Genomic DNA, 19,100 nt, shown 5'->3' on the forward strand with positions numbered 1-19,100 from the left:
GGAAACACATCACACTCCTCTCAGGAGTAAACACAAGGACCTGGCAATCTTGTGACTTCATTCTGTGTGAACGGCTATGATGACTCTAATGAGTTATTAATGAACGGGTTGAGCATCTTCAAACTGCTGGGAAAGCCCAATTAAACCAAATGAGGCAGAGAGGAAGTTAAGGGGAAAAGGGAGGGGAAGTATGCAGAGGAAGTCTTTAAATCCACATTATTGGCCACTGGTTAAACCACCCAGGAGGTGATGATGATAACAGTCCATGTGCTAACGCAGTTCAGGAAAGATTAACACACATTTATCCGTAGGGCCAATATCATGCACATTTTGTTGGTGGTGTACTTATTGATATATTTTTACAATTACTTATTACTAGAGCTGGGAATCGTTTGAATTATCGATTTTGATTCTTATCGATTCCCAGCTTCGATTCCAAACTTGAAGCAAAACATTTAAATATCACTGGATGGTCACACAAGGACTTTAATAACATGAACAAACAAGAAACAAAAACCCACGAGGGGGTAACAGTTTAGGGTGGTGAGTCTTCCTGTTTATGTTCCTTTTCCTACCCTAGCTGTTATGTTTGTTACCCCCTCATGGGTTTTTGTTTCTCGTTTGTTTTTGTTATTTAAATCCTTGTTACCCCTTACCTGCTGTCTGCAATTGGGTCCTCTGTTCCTGTTCTCGTGAACTATGCTAACTATAGAAAAAATATTGTTAATTTTCATAACGGCTTTTATTGAAATATCAACAATTTCTGAAAATATGCACACAGGAATTGATAAGAGGAATTCAAATTTTTATCTCAAGTATCTGATTCCTTCACCTTTTGATTCAGATTCCTAGCCTTCAGATTCAAAATTGGAATTGATTTATTACTAATAGACCTCTAAAAAAATCATAAAAAAAAATGATTTTGGGGTTTGAAGTGAAAAAATATATCTGGATGGTATTATTGTAGGTAGGGATGTTGTCCAGACATCCCGTAGAAAAATCGTAGAAGGAACGCCAGTAAAATACCGTAAAACTAACCGTTTTGTCACTAAATTGAAAAGTTTTTTTTTGTAAATTTGCGCTCTTTTTATGCAATTAGATTTTTTTTACTGTGTATATTTCAAATTAAATGGATAAAAAGATGATTAATGCTAGATTACCTAATATTTAATAATAAGAGGTTTGAAATGGATTAAAATTATCTGGGTGGTATTTATTTAGTAATAAATACTACAATATCCTCAGTCATATCAAACAAACAAACTTTTTAGTTTTTTATTTCAGAACTAATGGACTACATAATATTTATGTTTTTTTGTATTTTCGTATTTGTATTTATAAAAAGTAATATTTCTTTTTAACAAACGTTTGTAATCCAAACAACACAATTGCTTTAACTGCAACCCTGCTACATTTCTTTTCTCTGAAGTTATAACTAAAACTGTCACTAGTTCTGTCAATCATCAAACCTGGCTCCCCGAGCAGTCGCATGCCTGAGCAATCAGAAGAAAGACGGGCCCCCTCACCGCCGTCCAAGCATTAACACACAGTTATAAAGTAACCTGTAGGGACAGTCACCATGGAAACTTGTCTCATTATGCCAAAACCGAGAAATATAAAGAAAGAGAGGGGCATGTACCTGCCATTTCACAGCACAACTTTGCCAGAGTTTCATTTTGTAGATTGAAACAGATGGGAAACCCTGTTTGGGAACGAGTCAGAACTGGATCGGATGCAAGTGGACATTTTTGGCGAATACTTCCACTTATCTTCATAGTTACAAAGTCGAACAAAGATGTAGAGTGAATTAACTCCAAGATATTGTGTGGAATGAAGAGTTAGGCCTGGATTACACCATGGAAAGCAGGTCAAGAAATGAAGTGTGAAGTCGTTTCTTGAGGAACAGTGCTTTCTTATTTAAGGTACTTTCTACCTAAACGGTTAGATTTGTGTTGCATTTGTGCCATTATGTATTTGTTTCCTCTATCAGGAGGTTTGATATTTATTTGATACGTATCTTAAATCAACTGGGAGCATAAAGGCCTATGCCATGGGGAATAGCAACACCAGGCCAAAGATTTGCCAAGTTGCGCCATCTCATGATCAAGCAATGGAAGATGAGCGGTCTCTGCTTCCAGCCTCTAAGTGGATGATCACTACTGTTCAAGGCACAGAGATGCAAGAGAAAGGGATTCTGGGACAGAGGAAGTCCAACTATCTGCCTCCTCTGCCAGGAAGACAGGAAGTGCCTCTCAATGTTGGTTTAGAGACAGGTCAGTAACTTACTGACTTTGAGCATATAAATGGGAGAATTGAATAATGCTATATTAACAATATTCACAATGTTTCATATTTATTCACTCCTACCTTGAAAATGAAACAATAAAAATATGATGTACCCACTCATGCTTATGGGGTATTAAGGAAATAACTGCCAAATTGACCTATGACAAATTTATTCAAAAACAGTTTAAATGTCTTATTCATTTTTAACAGTTGAATAACAGTGGCTTTGTCATCGAAACTTTGGTTATTTGTTGAAGCAACCCAGCATAGCAACATTCACTAGTGATGTGTGGTCAACAAAATGATTTTAAAAACAATAACCATTTTTAGAAATCAGTTTTGTGTAATGACACACAATTTAATATTTTTATATTTTTAACAATACAAATATTTTTTATTGGCCTTGCTTTTACATTTCATTTATGTTTGTGTAAAGTTGTGACATGTCACCCACAGGATCTCAGAGTGTCTGTGATAAAACTGGTGACAGTATTGTAAAGTCTCACCCACCACAACCAGCAAAGGTCTGAACATATACTTACTTTTAGAAAGTTTGTGTGTTCATGAGGTTTAATGAATTTAACTTGGTTTACACATCTAATCATGAACATTTAACTCGTAGGGATGGCAACCAATGGCCTCAATGAATACATTCATGGCAGAGTCTAAGGTGTTTTATAATGTTTCTATGTTTTATCATGTTTCTTCGCTGAAATGATAACAATTTGTAGCTATTTCTAAAGAGGTCGTTTAAGTAGGTGCTTTAAGCTGGTTAATAAATATCATGTGTTGCTGTTTAGGACATGGAATGGAGAGATGGGCCTGTCCAACACAATTCCACTCCCAGCCAGGGAGGGCACTGTGGGACCAACAACACAGTACAGGTCTGAGCACTTTATTGGATGGAAATCTGAAATCCATTGATCTGAACACATTTCAGGATATAGTGTATTTATTTCCAAACTTTATGAATCTTCACTTTTGACCAGCGGTGTGTGCAACCATTTCTTCACCATTCTTCTCTTAAAGTTACCTCAATGAGGCTGCAGTTATACAATATGCAAGTTTAAGGAAAGTTTAATTTTGACACCAAAACTCTTTTTCACGTTTTTATATTTGCATAAGAGTTAGCCTACACTGTAAAAATATCTCGTGGAAAAAAAACATAATTTTCAGGAAGCTGGGACACCATTAAAATACCGAAAAAGAACAGTTTTGTCGCATAAAATTGCATTATTTTTCTGTATTTTAATGGGTTTTACCGTATTTCAAAAATAATATTACCTAATATTTGGTTCTTAGGTTTAAATTTTGTGGCAGTTTATTTTTTATATTTACAACATTGACTAAAATGGAATAACATAGAAACACTGAATAAAATGTTAAAAACTGTTTCACTTTTCAGTATAGGGGGCAATTCTCAATATTAACACACCATTACTATTACTTTTCCCCCAATTAACTCTTAATTTGTTGCTTATCAATTGTTACTATAGTTGTTAGGTTGAGGTATTCGGTAGGATAAGGGATGTAGAGTATGGTCATGCAGAACATGTGCTTTATTAGTACTAATAAACAGCCACCATGATTGGGGATATATTTGTTAAACAATGTAGCCGTGCATATTCTGAAGGGATGGGGGGGTGATGACATGACAACACGGTGAATGAGTTTGTGATGGTGTTTAAAGACTAAAAGATACATAAATTTGAGTAGACTGACAGCTGGTGAGCACTGAGCCTTGACCTGTGGTCCCATTGGATCTGATTACGGTGTTGGCGGAGTGGAAAGTAGGCTGGGGTGCAGCCATGGTGCCTCTGTCTCTGGGATCCACCAGCAGGGTACATGGGAATGGGAGCGGATCTCACATTTGGAAATCCCTGTGTTGTCAACATTGAGAGAGATCTTTACAATGCATACAATACATGATCATCTCATCATTCTATATATTTGGGTCATTTTTAATGTAACATGTATACTGCAATTCATATGACCACAAACTATTTCACATTTGTTTTTTTAGAAATCTCAAAAAATGTAATCACTAAAATGCCACTAAAAATAAAATATGAAGTTGACCTTGCATGTATTTAAGTAACATGCAAATGACACCAAAACTTGCATAAACACATCAAAGCTATTAGATTGATCATTTATGCATTCTTGACCTTCACAGGGACACATGAAAGGTCTCCTCCTGGCACAGACGATGCTCAGTCGCCAAGCAACCAAGAAGCGGCAGACTCAACAGAAGTGCTTTAGAGAAAGAAGGGGGAGGCAGAAGAGGGTCTACACCTCTGAAAGTGAGTCCCTCAAGCCAAACACTCCATAAATGATTTTCCCACAATGATTCTTTTATGTGTATTTGTGCTGTTTTTTACCTGAAATGTAGTGGAAGGAAATGAAGTGGAGGATAGGCAGAGAGTCCGGCTTGTGTCCAGGCCAACAGAAAGAAACATCTTCTGGGATGAGTCTGAGGGACACATTCTGGATGTGAGGGACCTGCTGCAGCCAAGTCCAGAGCTGATAGATCCAGACTCTGAAAACGGGATGAAAATCAAACCACAAACGGATCGTGGATTTGAGTCTGAGGTTGAAGACTGGAAATTTGAAGGTCCAGTGATGAAAAGCTGTAGGAAATCCCTCTGCAAAACACATCTAGACAGAGGTTTGACGGAATCTGTTCAAAGGTCTTGTGACTTACCTTGGCTTCAAGACTGGAGGGAATTTGAAGAAAAACATCATGCATCTAAGAATATACAAATGGACAGCAAAGAATGTGCTTATGGATGTTACTCTGTGTTATGTACAAAAAGATGTCCAGAAGAATGGGAAATTCAAAAATAAGTATTTGTTTCGGTCAACCCTAAAAACAGTAGAACACAGGCACAAGATAAAGATTAAAGCAATAGTTTACCCAAAATTAAAATTATATCTTCATTTAGGACACCCCACTCTCATGTCATTAAAAAGCTGTATGACTTTCTGTAAAACAAATAACATCATCTGGCCCCATTAACTCCCACTGCGTGGACACAAAACAACAGATCAATTTCCAAAAACTCCCCTCCCTGGTAGGGCTGTGAAAGATATATTGTGTGCAAAATCATATTATCAAGTATGTCACGCATTTTTTAAGCTCCACTAAAAACAGCACTCAGTGCTCAGAAATACTTTAGTCAAGCACTGTGTGCACATTCACAGCGGACAGCATCAAGTGAAATTATGTGACGCGAGGAGGTAATAAAGCAATAAGCCCAAAGAAGCAGTGGGTTACAGTGCATTTTATAACAGCTAAGCGCGAAGCCACATTCATTGTTATAACATACACTGTAACCCATGGCTTCGCGGGGCTTATTGCTTTTATAAAAAAGGTTATTCCGTGTAGCAAGGTTTCATAAAATAAAGTAAATAAAATTATATTTAGGCTATGTAATGAGGTCAGCCATTATAAACCGGGGTATTTTATAATGGCAACGGCAGAACCGGGCTCAGCCAATCAGAATCAATTATCAGAATTTACCATTTTATAATAAGTGTTTTCCTGACGAATAAAGTCCAGTAGAATAAATCCATATAGACTTGTTTTCAGCCGCAATTCACATTTCTTATGTGGGAGCAATATGCTGGGTTCACACCAAAGGCGAACAATCGCGTTCCACGCTCGTTATTACTCGTTGGAATAGTTCGTTATTTCTGCGCAACACCGTGTATACACCGGACGCGACAGGCAAGACGCGTCAAGACAAAATCCATTAGAAAGGTATAAAAACAAGTGGCGTAGCCAGAATATTATTTTTGAGGGGGCTGTAAATGAAGGGGCCATTGTGTATACGTATAGGTTTCTATACATGTAGATATTAATAGGTACTAAAATGATACACCTGTTTTATACAGCTCACTTCACCGTTTTAGCAAACATAAACATAGCCTAGCGGCTCTTAATCTGGTCCTCGCGTCCCCCCATATTTAGCTTCTCTCTCGTTTAACACACCTGATTTAAACCAGCGCCGATTAAAATGATCCATACACCGTGTTCACTGCTCTCTACTGCCTGCACACAATAAGCAGCGTCTTCATACACAGACAAAACTTGCTACGGAAGTTTTAGAAGCCATTATAATTTAAGATGTTGTCCACACTGGAGGCGGCGCTGTGCAGACACGGTGTGAGTGACGCAATCTGACAAACATTTTTATACTTCACAGAAGACGAGATTGACTCGCGTTCGCGCCGAGTCGCCGACCAATTCACGTCATTCGCACCGCCTGCCGCTAGTTCGCGTCTATGGAGGTCTTTGCATTGACTTTGTATGTATGTAATTTACTCGTGCAAAACGCTTAATTCGCGTTGGTGTGAACCCAGCATTAGGCTTAAATCCGAATGATAGCATGCGTGAACGAGACTTTGTTTAAAAACAGTTCTAAAGAAAAGTGCAATACAACTTAATCTAAATCATGTGCATGCATCCCACACAGGTTTGCTTTGGTAGGTTTTTTTCTATTCCAGTGTGCTTCTTGCTTGTATGCTGCACAGTTCACAGTACACAAGAGCGTTACTTGAATTAATCAGTTTAAATGGATATACTCAAATATCGAAATTTTTCTTCATTCAAATATTAATTTATCCTAACATCGTTTATTTATTGTTGAAAACCTGTGAAACACAAAAGACGACATTTTGAGAAATATCTCAATGGTTTTGTGTCCATACAATGGATTTTAAAGAGGTCCAGTGTTAACATTGTTCTTTAACAAATCTTTCTTTTAAGTTCTGCACAAGTAAAATCAAAGGTTGACATGAGAATGCGTGAATGATGACAGGATTTGACAAGAATATATTTTCATTCTCTACTAATAATATCAACAATAAATGTCCTGGTTACATGTAAGATGGAGCTATAGGAGGCAAAATATCGCCTGCTTATCGGTATCAGGAAATCCCAGAAAATATCTAGAAATCATTTTTTTGCCAATATTGCACACCCCTACTCCCTGAATATTATTTCTGACCACTACTGTAAATTACGTAAGAATGTTTTCTGGCAAAAAAAAATATGCCAGTCAACATCTGTATTGTTTTCTTTTTTACATTTTGCAAAAAGCGTTTAAGCTGTACGTGCATAAGCTTTTACACCTTTAGCACCTTGCTCTACCAATTAAACTACATGAAATCAGACACCATCTTGACTTTTAGAACTTTTAGGAGCTTCAGTTTTAGATCACTTTCACTTTTTAAACAAAACCATGTCCATGTGAACATCAGATTTAGAGGAGACTGGTAAACCAAAGAACTAAAAAAATGCAAATGCCATTATGCATAGCAAACATCTCTGAAAGACATTCAAGTGAGAACACAAAGCATTTTATTAATATGCCTGCCAAGGTGAGAGCTTTTCTACACCCTCACGACTAAAAAATATACTTGTTTGCCATTTGAATCAGTGTGATTATCATGTTAAAATAAACACTGTAGTGGTCTTGAGTACAGCTGTCTCCTCTTCATGACAAAAAATGAATTTTAACAGATTTGAATTAATCACAAAACAAATAAACAACTATGAATAATGTAATAACAAACACATTGAGCGATTGTGTCTGACTTTGAACTCTGTCGAGTTGAATTGTAATGATGCCTTATTTCTTTATACTGAATAGCTTTAATTATTGGTACTTGGAATAAAAAATCCCTAAAATTATTGCAAAATTACAAATACTAAATCAAAACCACATCATAAACATAGAAAAATATAAATAGTCATAGTATTTTTCAGTCATAATATTTTCATTTAGTAAGAACAAGCTCCCAAGTTTGCTTAAAAATCAAATAATTTATTTATAATTTTTAAACCAGGTATGTTGTCCACTTGAAAACAACGAAACTTTGCAAGACATTTTGTCTGGGGTGACATTGGGAGAAAGAAGGGGTGGAGAAAAATGTCATCAACATGCAAACAGTTTTTCTTCTCCCCAACAGAATGAATCCATGTTAGAGGTGCAGGTCTCGCTTGTCCAGAACATCAGCTGAAAATACAAGAGCGTCACTATCTACAACATAAATTCCACCTTTTAAGATGGTGAGAGTTAGCCACAGGTGCAGATTCAAAATTAGTCCCCTCACTGAATGATTCCACCATGAAAGATTTCTGTAGATTAGTGTCCATGTCATATGAGATCCTACCCAGCTAGAACCTGCCAGCTGATCATTGTCAATGTTTGTGGGCATAACCTTCAATGGACTGCTTACTGTAATAAACCACAAAGTCAAAAAATGGCAGTGCAAAAAACACGTTCAGTCATGCCAACCACAATCTTAAGCATTCAACCCATATGAGAATACAGGCAGCAAGGATGGCAAAATCGCATTATTGACTGTCTAAAATGGCATCTTGTGTTAAACTTGGAACTTAATTCTCATCTGCCATCTGATTTCTTAGATGGTGTGTTTGTAAAAGAAACAACCTTATGAACTCCAATTCAACTGCTATCGAAGGCCATAGAAGTGTTTTAAACGCAAACAAGGAATTAAAGAGTAAACTGTGGTTCAGAACAACCACTGAAAGATGCCCTCTGAAAAACGAAAGAAGAACTGAACAGAAACCTGAGCCGTACTGGCATGTCAAAGGTGCTGTTCAGATTTGGGGGGGGTTACATTTCTGGGAGATGTACTAGAATTCAGGCTCCACTAAAAATAAACGAAAAACTGAAAACAATCAAAGATGCATCATCCATCAGCAAAACAGGTAAATTTAAGCGTACATATATATAGCATATTCATTTCAACAGAGCACCACAGCTCCATGGGGAAAAAATTATCTTCAAAAACGACAAAAAACTAACTTCAATTTATACATCTATCAAATCAAAAACCTGTTTCCCACTCAAACCAGCAAAAAATGCAATGTTTTCTTTCCATGAACTCGTGAGCCAGCAGTAAAGCAACGAGGGGGCCATTGGCAATGAATGGGAACACAAACCAATGTTTTCAAATGCCTTGACACAAACAAATTACGATGCGGGTAAGTGATGGCACAACCTGCCACAGCACACTATTCTTAACTACAATCCAATTAAAACAATAACCTAACAAACCACATTCATTTACCGCTCTTAATCACACAAATCTAAAACACAATGTTGTTTTGCATACGATCAATGATGACACGATTTACTTTCGGTTCCCTAAACCAGGCCCAATAGGTCTCTTTAAAACAATTAGCTTTTAGCTGAACCTACCACCATGAGAGAACTGATGAGATCAATATGCTGCCCCCTACTGTTTAACTAAGGCAGTGGCTTTCAAGGGAATTTCACCCTATTAAATCAGTGCAAAAACGAGAAGTGCATCTGTTTGAGGTTCATACGTCTTGGATTAAATGTAGGAGTAACTGAACTTGCCTCAAAGTAGTATGAAATGCTTTTGCAATCAAAACAACTAGCAATGCCAATGGAAATCTCTAACTGTTTCTGATGCTTCAAAAATCTGTTAACTTTCAAACAAATTCTCTAAATTCAGGTCAAATGCCAACAAGGAGTATCAATGATGGACTACAAACACCGTGGTTGAAGTCATGGAAAAAAGATAATGGTAAATACTCTACTCACTTTCAGGTAGGAACAACTGATTGGAACATTTGGTAATTCACTTTCATTTGACTATCTGACCAAAACACTTAAAGCCAAACTGTCTGGTGAGATTTGCTTTAAGGAGCATAAAATGGAATCAAACAATTGCCTCCAACACACACAAAAATATTCACATAACTCAATATGGCATACTGTGAGGAAACTAATATGACTGCCTTAAAAGAGCAGAGACAACGTCCACATTGTTTCGCAGTATTAAGTTTAACGTGTCTGTGTTTTCACGTACGCTATTTGTCTTGTAGAAAGTCACGTCGCTTCGATCAAACTTCTATAGCGGACAGAGTTCTGCTCAGTGTTTTCCCGAACATAAAATAAACACTTAAAATAAACCAAACCGCAGACCCCCACAAACACAAAGCTAAGCGACAGGCTCCAGTAAGATCACGACCTGCAATGCTCCCGTGCACCCTCATTTAGAAGAAAAACAATGAAACAACAAAAAAAAGATTAACTTCCAGAGTAGTTTTCGTTGAGTCAGCTTAAACACATTTCCATCCCGGTTTGTGATTGTTCATAAAAAAATTAAACAACAGTTGTGGTGCACTCTGCTTTCTTCAAGCCGACACCGTCAAGCCGTTCTGGCCGGTCTCCACCGCCCGACGGTAACACGTGAGGCTATCGACATCTGAGAGCAGATCCACCACATTTTCCTTTTCAGTGTCCTGTAATATTAGTACCCAACTTTCTGAATTTTGTTTATCTTTTCTTTTTTTGTAATAATCTCTGTTTCGCGCAAAACGTTCATAAAACACTTTATTATGATTTGTTGAATTTTTTCCCCCTCAGAGTCTCCCCTTTGTGGCTCAGCAGAGGTCGAGTGTCTTTCTAGTCAGGGGAAGCAGATGATCTGAGCCGTAAATGGGCTGGTGCAGAGGAAGAGGAGGCCAGAGGGATGATGAAAGACTTGAGGAACCCCTTCGTTGGATTTAGCGAAGCCAGAGTTTGAGCCGAAGTGCGTCCACTCCGTTTAAATAATATCTAAACAGCCGCTTGTCCCTGACAAAGCCCAGATTCTCATAGAGCTTCAGGGCTGATTTGTTGGTGATCTCTGTCTCAAGAACAACCTGAAAATGTAAACAAAGCATACACAGAGGTAATGAATAAAGTGCAGATCCTAATCTAGACTGTAACAACAGATGAAGGAATACAGAAGATAGGCTTTATTTGGAATGGAATGAAGAAGAGTCAGATTAGGTCATAGTTTACAACATCATTATGAGTCAGGTTTGGATTTAAAGTTAACAAACACTGTGTCTTAATCAGCTCCCTTGTTCAATTGTCAGGGCACTGACCAGGAAGTCAGCCATTTTGAACAAACTCACTGTATGTATTCAATGCTATATTACTCTCACCTCATCACAATCTCCCTCTACCATGGCATAGATGGCCTTTTTCACCAGGTTGGTTCCTAACCAATGCAAAGTAACGCTTTTAACCATTTAGAATACAATTTCAATATATATCCATTGATCACAGTGAATAACAATATAATACAGTTTTAATAAAGAATCAAACAGGCAATAAGCAAAAGTCAAACTGCATAGCAGCTTTAAAATATTAATACAACAGTAAACGTCTCCATGAACTGATAAACATAATCTGTGCTTCATATTTAGAGACAATGTCTGTTGCCATTCTTAGACATTGGCTACTGTGTCAGCAGTCAGCTACTTACCAATGCTTTTCCTGCGAAACTTGGAGTCCACAGCGAGCATGGCAATGTATCCCCGACGGAACATCTTCTTATGCATGTCTAGCTTACATACAATGGCACCAACACAGTCTTTCTCCACCATGGCCTGTGATACAACAGAAGAAATGGGTCACCGTGACATGCTGCAGTTGACACACACTTCCATAATTAGGTTCAATCTGACAGTCACACACCACCCTGAAATATAAAGACATGTCTCTATATGTATCATAGCCATTGCATGGTTACAATGGTATGCCACCTGTATCATAATCACATTCCTATGGTTTTATGATGACAAACTAAATCTATCATAAGCAAAATAAAAATGATACAAAACATGCCATGGCGGTAACATGATATAGCTATGGCATCAAATTGTTTTACTCTGGTACTTACAAGGTACTGCAAGGTACCATCCTAATACAATGGTGCACATCCAAACAAGTTGTGTACCACAGTACCATCTCAAAAATTAAGAATGTAAGTAAATAAAAATGTGTAAATGTGAAATGTAGAAAAGTAGACTTGCTTCCTTTTCATATCTTTTCATTGTTGAATAAATCAAGTCCCGTAGTAAACAGACTAGTAAGGCAATGGAAAAATGTATAGGTGCCTATCGCTGTTAAATAAGAAATGGACAAAATCAGGCAATACTTCCTGCAATAAATACTTAAGTCAATAATGTAGGCAAAGCTTGATTACAAAGCAACAAATGTACAATAATTCGACCACGTGTTATTTAAAATGGTAACAGTGGCCAATGAGTTTCTTGACATGTACTCTCACACTGAATAAAAAAGCTCCCTAAACATAATAAAAACACGGACACTATTTTAAATTTACTTAGGCTTATGCAAATATATCACGGTTTTAGCATCTGATGCCATCAATCCACCGTTGTATACTTTTTTTGTGAGAAGAGACACATAGTGTACATGCCTCTATGACACAGAGACAGATGGCTGATTATGCGTCTCTTCAACACAATGAAGAATGACAGAATGACATGATACATACCAGAAAGCAGAGCTGAGGCCAGTTGTGAATAAAGTACCTATAGGTGTATATGGAGTAGGGCTCAGACAAGTCTTTAGTTATGAGGCGGATAATATCAGGCATCTGTAGCTCAGACTCGTATCTCACGTATCTGATAGACTCGTCGTGCTCCTCGAGCGCGAGCCTCGACATCTCCGCCACCGGGGAACTGTCAGTCGCCGCCGCCTGCTCTACTCCAGCGCCCTGCGGGCCCGGGCCTAGCTCGCCCCCGACCATGACCGCTCGACCCTGATCTATCAAGCCAGTCCTGCTAACGTTACTTACATCATTATGCGACTGACAAGAACCGCTTTCCGTTATAGCCATACTATCAGTGCAGTTTATCCCGTTGTTCGGCGGCGATTGGGAATGTGATATATCGCTACAACGTTTCTTCCTCGTTAAATTGTTTTTATTCGTGTGATCGCCTTGCGTTTCACCGGAGCCACCCGAATGATGATCATAAGCGCCGGTTTGATTGTCGGACGCCCGGTGCTGGACGTGGTTCTGGAGGGGAGTGTGGTTACACTGGATCCCGTTCAGCTGGGCTGAGTGGAACTGGGCGCATGACGCGTTGGGGTGCACGTTGTTCTGGTTTGATTTAACGATCGTTTTATGGTCGTTGCCGTGCTGGTGTGGTCCCGGGCCGGGGGTGATGATGTCCAGACCCCCATCCTTGCCCAGGAAGGTGCACCCGTCCACGGGCAGTGATTTGATCTCGCTCGGGGATGAAGGCAGTGCGTTAGGCCCAGGCGGCACTTCAGCCATTCCACTGCATATAGTTAAAATGGTGACGGAAAACGGGGTCGGAAACAGCCTCTCACAGCAAACGACGGCGAAGACAGGCGTCCGTCCGACTGCTGGTATCCGATAAATGTGAAAATATTGTAAAGTTCGTGGACTATCTCGTGTCTGTTCCTGCCATTACTCAGTACAGTCCACACTGGCCTAATATCTGCCGTAAAGCTGAGCTGGTGATTTACGACAGTATGTCGGCTCGTTACAGTGAAGGATGACGGGAAATGTAGTTATTTGGTGCGTTTCTAGCATTGTGATTATCTCATTGAATTTAAATATTAGAGAAACATTTTTTTATTTAAATACACGTCTGCAACCTCAAAGTTAATGTACATTCATATTAAAATATTTTAAACTATATTTGTTCTTTTTGACTACATTTATTTTTAAGAAGAGCCACTAGATGGACCTCTTCAACCAATGACTTGCTGTTTGTTGCTAGTAAAGTTATTTGCTGGGTGTTTCGGGATTAAAAGTATTGAAGTGTTGGGGTTTTTGACACGGTAAATTGCTGCTTTAGTTTTGTGTGGGATGTTTGCAAACATAGGCGCCTTTCTAATAAATAAATCAACAGATAGCACTATTAAACTTGTGTTAATAATCCAATAGGCCTGTTCAGTGTTTTTACGAACATCGTTGTGTTTTGGTGTTTAGCTGTTTAATTCACCTAATAAGAATTTTTATATGGGATGTAATTTATTGTAGTTTTTACATATACAGTTATGCATCTGGCAGACGTTTTTTTTTCAAACGCATTACATTGCATTGTCTATACATTTTTGTTGTTGTTTAAGCATGTACATGCAATCCCTGGGAGCGAACCCATGCCTTGGCATTGCTAGCTACATGCTCTAGAACCATTGAGCCAAAGTAAAGCTTTTTCTTTTATATAGCTTGCAATATCTCAATAGCAAATGTTTACAGACAAAATGTATGAATAAAGAATGTACATATAATACATGTTAAATAAAACTAATCATTTATGGATTTTGTAAAAGTCAAGAACACCCCTTTATTTAATTAAACTGTCCAGTAGCAAGACATTCTAAAAAAAATTAGGCCCCACATTTCAGGAGAGTAAATCCAGGCACTGTGGAATACTCACAAAAAGATTTTAAATACAGACAGATGCAGACCCAGAGGCATTGGGCATTTCTATTAATCTGTCTCCTACCCAGTAAACGAAGAGCATTTTACAAGAGACAGTCTCCAATGATAAGATCAATCACGATTTGTGTAAAGCGGAAATCCTTGTGAGAATGCAGCCAAGTTTTGTTCTTGCAGAGACACAGCACTGCAATCAGAAGACATGGCAGACAATTAATCTCCCAGACAAAGATTTGCTTAGGTGGAGTGCTCTTCTGTGGCTCCAGCTGAACTATCATCATTCTGCTGTCTTCTCTATGGAAATTCTCAGCCCTAATTGACAACCGAATGCAACTCAGCTAAAGCATACTTGTCTTTAGAGACATGGCATAGGTATGCAGTAATGCATGCATTGTATTGGCCAGAAACACAAGCTTTTTGTGTTATATTAAGGGTCATAGTATTAATGCTTGTGTTCCTTTAAAACAGCAGGTGTCACACCCAAAATGTAAAAATGTAGATAGGCTTTTAGGAAACAGAGGCAAAGCAGGAATTGATTTCCTATTATTTAAAACTTAAGAGTCCTTTAGCTGCAAGTCGGACGACTGGTATTTTTAGAGCACTATTCATTGCTTTTGTTGGGGAGAGAGAGCCTGAGACAGGCTTAAGTGGGACCTCTATGGGTCACTTTGGAAACTAATTAAGAACCTCTTTGGATACCGGTCTGGTATTTCCCTTGAACAATTACTGTTTCTCTCTCTTTCTCTGCCATCAAAATAAACTCTATTCAAACTCATCAAACAAACACAGAGCCAAAGTCCTCTTGTGAGTGAGCTAAAGCAGCCCCTATACAGACCAGCTGAACAGCTAATAGGGGAAACCAAAAATTGAACACTGGTGAACATCCAGAGTCTAATCTGAAGCAAAATAAGAGAAGAGTTGATTGAAGCTTTTTTTCTTTATTACTTCTCATTGATAAAGATGAAAGTTAGTCTAAAATATGTGCAAATCAAAGCTTTTCTTTATGCATTGTCTCAGCTCATCAAAAAATATTTCTACTTTTCTACTTTGAATTATATAAAGCTCTCATAAACAAACATTCATCATGTGTCAGCACAGTTTCAGCTAAATGAATGAGTCATGCAAACAAAGACGAACATAATGCATGTAAAGCACGGGACTGAAAATGTTATATTTCATCGTGATGTATTAGAAAAGACCATACACCACTGTATGAGAGTGATTGCAATCTGTCAGCAGCAACATTTGCATATAGGATCAAAGGCAATTTAACACGATCCTTCCTAATCCTAATGCCTGCGATCTGCGATAAACATTGGCAGCGATATTTTAAGATGATACATTAGCGAGGTACTGTCACAGTATCATGAGTCCAGAGGAAACCGGAGCATCACCTGTGGAGTTCCAAATGTAGTATTCTGAGGAGACCAGCTCTCGTGCTTGAGAAAAAGAAAGAGAACAAAATGATAGACATTCACATTTTATGTCAATGCGCTATTTCCAGTACGTACAATGATGTAAAAAAATACACTCACTTGTGACGATCCGTGGTTTAGCAGACGAGTAAACCTGCACGGAGTGTTGGTCCACACAACATCCAGATAAGGTCAAATCTTGTATACGGAAGTAAAGCTGCAAAAAGTACAGGTTAAATCTATACAATTTCTTAAGATTAATTTAGCAGCTATGCCAAAAATGAGCATAATGAACGCCAGGAAAGTAAACTAAACTATCAGTATCATCTTTAATTCATCCTCACTTTTATATATGTGGTGAGTCCAGTGCACAGCGGATCTGCTGGTCCAGCAACAGTCCCAGAAAAATGTACAGTTCCCTCCAGTGATACTTCCCGAGATTTTGGAAACTTCTGACCTAAGGACAAAAAATGAAATGTCATAAACAACTTTGAAACAATTACGTACATGCAAAACCGAGCTTGAAATATTGAGTCGACGTGCCAAGAACCCAAACCAGCAGGTTCTTCTCTTTAGACACCTCAAGCTGTCCTGAGCTCACTTTGACATCCACGTTTCCCATCAGGTTTCTGTGAAGAAGCATGCACAGCTAGGTCATCATCATAGGCATATAATTCAGGCTCGCATAAAACATTTAAATTACCCCAAGGCCTTGTTTCAAAGACAAGGTTTAGCTTAAGCCAGGACTATGCCTTAGTTGTATTAGGATATTTAAGTAAAAAAATAAGCATGGTGTACATCTTGAGAGTGAAAAACACTGGCAATGACATATTTTAAAATGTAAAGTTAAGACACCTCATACATTGGTTTTAGTCTGGGACAAACCTTGAGCCTTGCGAGTGAAACCGGGCCCAATGTGTAAATTACTTTATGATTATGAGAGATGAAAAAATAAGATAATTTATAAACTTATGGTGGTCAATAAGGTATTCTGGTTTGTGAACATATATTACCGGTTGAAAAATGGAAGGTGTGCCTCACAATACTCGAAGTTGTTTTTGACACTTTCATGGAGTTTTAATACCACATTCATCTTTAGATGATGCTCCTCTGCATTCAGCTGGTAAGAGCCAAGAATCGGTGGCACAGGTACCTATCAAACAGTTATTTAGCGATTAAAGACCGTTTACACCATGATAGCAGCATGAACAGGACCTTAAACTATACCTGTGAGGTGTAACTGCAGAGTCTGAAAAGCTCCAAAGGAGGTGAGAAAGGAAACTTGTATGGCCCTGAAAAAGCGGAGCCGTCATTCTCCTCCACGCTGCAGGCAGTAAGGATGCTTGCATCCAAAGACGTTACACAAGGATGGACAAGAATGTCCAGCAGTGGTGAGCCATTGGGTGGAAGGGTGAGGGTGACAGTCACATTGGGGAGAACACCTTCCACCTCACACTAATGCAAAGAGAAGACAAGACAAAGTAAGAAATACTCAAATGCCTTAAAGGGATGGTTCCCCCAAAAATGACATTTCTGTCATCATTTACTCACCCTCATGCCATTCTAAACCTGTATGACTTTCTTTATACTGCAGAATACCAAAGAAGATATTTTAACAAATGTTTGGTGACCAAACAACATTGTCCTCACACAACCTCTTTTGTGTTCTATTTGAACGACATGAGGGTAAATATTAATGAATAATACCAGAATTGTAATATTTGGGTTAGATATCCCTTATAAAACAATCATCAGAACCGTTCATATTATTTGAAAATGAAAGCCACTAACTTTGCACATAACCATGCCGTACACATCCCACAGATCCTGTCGAGTACTCTTGCCGTACTGCATGGACCTCACTTTCTCTGTAAGGCCCACACTCACTACAGCCCTTCCTCGATGGACCCCTGCTTTCCAGGCTGGCTGTTTCTGAGCCCCCCCTGGGCTCGGAGCCACAGCAGTAGGCACAGTTCCACCTGGAGGGGGGGTGTCCCGTGGCCGTCCCAAAGGGCAAACCTGCAGGAGTATCGAAGGAAGAGCTGCCAGGCGGGACACTAGCACATCAGGCTCCGGCAGTTTACCTCCTGGGCCACAGAGGAAATCCTGCAGGCCTGAGAGCAGAGCTAAGCCCTGTGAGACTGAGGCCAGGCTGGGCAGAGGTGGCCGGGGCTCAGGAGGGGCCTCCACAAGAGGAAGGCAGGCTAAGATTATTTCTCCTTGAGTGACAGTCAGCACAGGCCAGAGAGTTCTCCCACCCGGGCCTTCAACACAGAGCTCCACAGCCGGTGAACGCTGTGGCCGGGCACAGTCATCCCGTATGTCTATGTAAGGTTTGTCAGGATCCACCTGTCCCAATTCTGTCAGCAGAAGCTGAGGTAAAACACAGTCCTCTGGAACAGCCACATACTGAGCTCCAGCCAAGGATTTGGCATGAAACTCAGCTGTCGGGTACCGTCTGAAAAACATATTGCAATAAAGAGTCAAAACTTGAGTTACATTGTATGAAAGTTTTGTCCAAATAGAAAATGAAGAGATGAATGAAAGGTCTATTTGTGTTCATTGAAGAAGAGCAGCACACTCACACACCTCTTAAATAGTATGGCAGTGGTGTATTTTGATCATACACACGTTCTATTAAACAACCATGGGCTTTGTCGGGGAATATTGTGCAAGATATCCACAATTATTTCATGTTATATATGTGGTCAAAGGCAAAGAGAGCAAGCTTACCTGGAAAATCGCACTTTTCCAGATTCACCCTTCTCGTGGGAGACAACCCACAATGCTCGTATGCTCATTGACGCTGCTATCTCTGCCCGTATGAATGAGGATCTAATATAAAAGTGCAAGCATCTAGTGAAGTATGCAATAAACGTCGCTATTAATTAACTCGGTAATGCGAAACGTTATTGGTCTATAAGGTTAATTGTTGATCACAATTCGACACTGAGTTGTAAACTCTTCAGATACATATTTTTACAGGAAAATACAGCGGAATAGAGAAAAACTCGCCTTTGTCACGTTATTCCCATCTGACAGCCCTTTAACTTCCTGTTTTTAGCAGTCACGTGACACTTTGGGGCGTGCCCGTATCGTGTTCAGGATTGGCAGAGC

General features: G+C 39.0%; 3 protein-coding genes across 5 annotated transcripts; 1 reads left to right on the forward strand and 2 right to left on the reverse strand.

Annotated features, from left to right (window-relative positions):
- Window positions 1–1,272: 1,272 nt before the first annotated feature.
- LOC130436828 (uncharacterized) lies at window positions 1,273–7,965 on the forward strand. 2 transcript variants are annotated; one of them, XM_056767803.1, is made up of 7 exons: window positions 1,273–1,922; window positions 1,991–2,273; window positions 2,743–2,810; window positions 2,909–2,956; window positions 3,087–3,170; window positions 4,463–4,589; window positions 4,679–7,965. In XM_056767803.1, the coding sequence occupies exons 2-7, from the start codon at window positions 2,051–2,053 to the stop codon at window positions 5,131–5,133; spliced, it is 1,005 nt and encodes a 334-aa protein (XP_056623781.1). In that variant the 5' UTR covers window positions 1,273–1,922; window positions 1,991–2,050; the 3' UTR covers window positions 5,134–7,965. The 2 variants fall into 2 exon arrangements, with proteins under 2 accessions (XP_056623781.1, XP_056623782.1); XM_056767804.1 differs by having other exon boundaries at window positions 1,273–1,867.
- Window positions 7,966–8,096: 131 nt separating this feature from the next.
- naa30 (N-alpha-acetyltransferase 30, NatC catalytic subunit) lies at window positions 8,097–13,605 on the reverse strand. The gene is made up of 4 exons (XM_056767802.1): window positions 12,646–13,605; window positions 11,608–11,731; window positions 11,285–11,340; window positions 8,097–10,996 (listed from the first exon to the last, which is right to left on the reverse strand). Exons 1-4 carry the CDS (start codon window positions 13,429–13,431, stop codon window positions 10,859–10,861), a joined length of 1,104 nt encoding a protein of 367 aa, XP_056623780.1. The 5' UTR covers window positions 13,432–13,605; the 3' UTR covers window positions 8,097–10,858.
- Window positions 13,606–15,393: 1,788 nt separating this feature from the next.
- Window positions 15,394–19,045, reverse strand: ap5m1 (adaptor related protein complex 5 subunit mu 1). 2 transcript variants are annotated; one of them, XM_056767829.1, is made up of 9 exons: window positions 18,999–19,045; window positions 18,717–18,818; window positions 17,775–18,441; window positions 17,211–17,438; window positions 16,997–17,136; window positions 16,527–16,612; window positions 16,328–16,440; window positions 16,104–16,200; window positions 15,394–16,007 (listed from the first exon to the last, which is right to left on the reverse strand). In XM_056767829.1, exons 2-9 carry the CDS (start codon window positions 18,782–18,784, stop codon window positions 15,925–15,927), a joined length of 1,482 nt encoding a protein of 493 aa, XP_056623807.1. In that variant the 5' UTR covers window positions 18,785–18,818; window positions 18,999–19,045; the 3' UTR covers window positions 15,394–15,924. The 2 variants fall into 2 exon arrangements, with proteins under 2 accessions (XP_056623807.1, XP_056623806.1); XM_056767828.1 differs by having other exon boundaries at window positions 15,395–16,007; window positions 18,717–19,028.
- Between the last annotated feature and the right edge of the window lie 55 nt (window positions 19,046–19,100).

The sequence above is a fragment of the Triplophysa dalaica genome, chromosome 15 (assembly GCF_015846415.1).
Source record: "Triplophysa dalaica isolate WHDGS20190420 chromosome 15, ASM1584641v1, whole genome shotgun sequence".
Taxonomy (NCBI): Eukaryota; Metazoa; Chordata; class Actinopteri; order Cypriniformes; family Nemacheilidae; genus Triplophysa; species Triplophysa dalaica.

What these genes read in the sequence shown, in the direction of transcription:
- ap5m1 (XM_056767829.1), bottom strand. Translation starts at nt 18,784, where the DNA reads ATGAGCATACGAGCATTGTGGGTTGTCTCCCACGAGAAGGGTGAATCT. An exon ending in TCTGCAGTTACACCTCACAG is followed by an intron (nt 17,137 to 17,210) that starts GTATAGTTTAAG and finishes ACTGTTTGATAG; the next exon opens with GTACCTGTGCCACCGATTCT. An exon ending in TAAACCACGGATCGTCACAA is followed by an intron (nt 16,008 to 16,103) that starts GTGAGTGTATTT and finishes CTTTTTCTCAAG; the next exon opens with CACGAGAGCTGGTCTCCTCA.
- naa30 (XM_056767802.1), bottom strand. Translation starts at nt 13,431, where the DNA reads ATGGCTGAAGTGCCGCCTGGGCCTAACGCACTGCCTTCATCCCCGAGC. An exon ending in GGCCTCAGCTCTGCTTTCTG is followed by an intron (nt 11,732 to 12,645) that starts GTATGTATCATG and finishes GTTGTATCACAG; the next exon opens with GCCATGGTGGAGAAAGACTG. An exon ending in GTTTCGCAGGAAAAGCATTG is followed by an intron (nt 11,341 to 11,607) that starts GTAAGTAGCTGA and finishes TGCATTGGTTAG; the next exon opens with GAACCAACCTGGTGAAAAAG.
- LOC130436828 (XM_056767803.1), top strand. Translation starts at nt 2,051, where the DNA reads ATGGGGAATAGCAACACCAGGCCAAAGATTTGCCAAGTTGCGCCATCT. An exon ending in ACCCACCACAACCAGCAAAG is followed by an intron (nt 2,811 to 2,908) that starts GTCTGAACATAT and finishes TTTAACTCGTAG; the next exon opens with GGATGGCAACCAATGGCCTC. An exon ending in GAGGGTCTACACCTCTGAAA is followed by an intron (nt 4,590 to 4,678) that starts GTGAGTCCCTCA and finishes CCTGAAATGTAG; the next exon opens with TGGAAGGAAATGAAGTGGAG.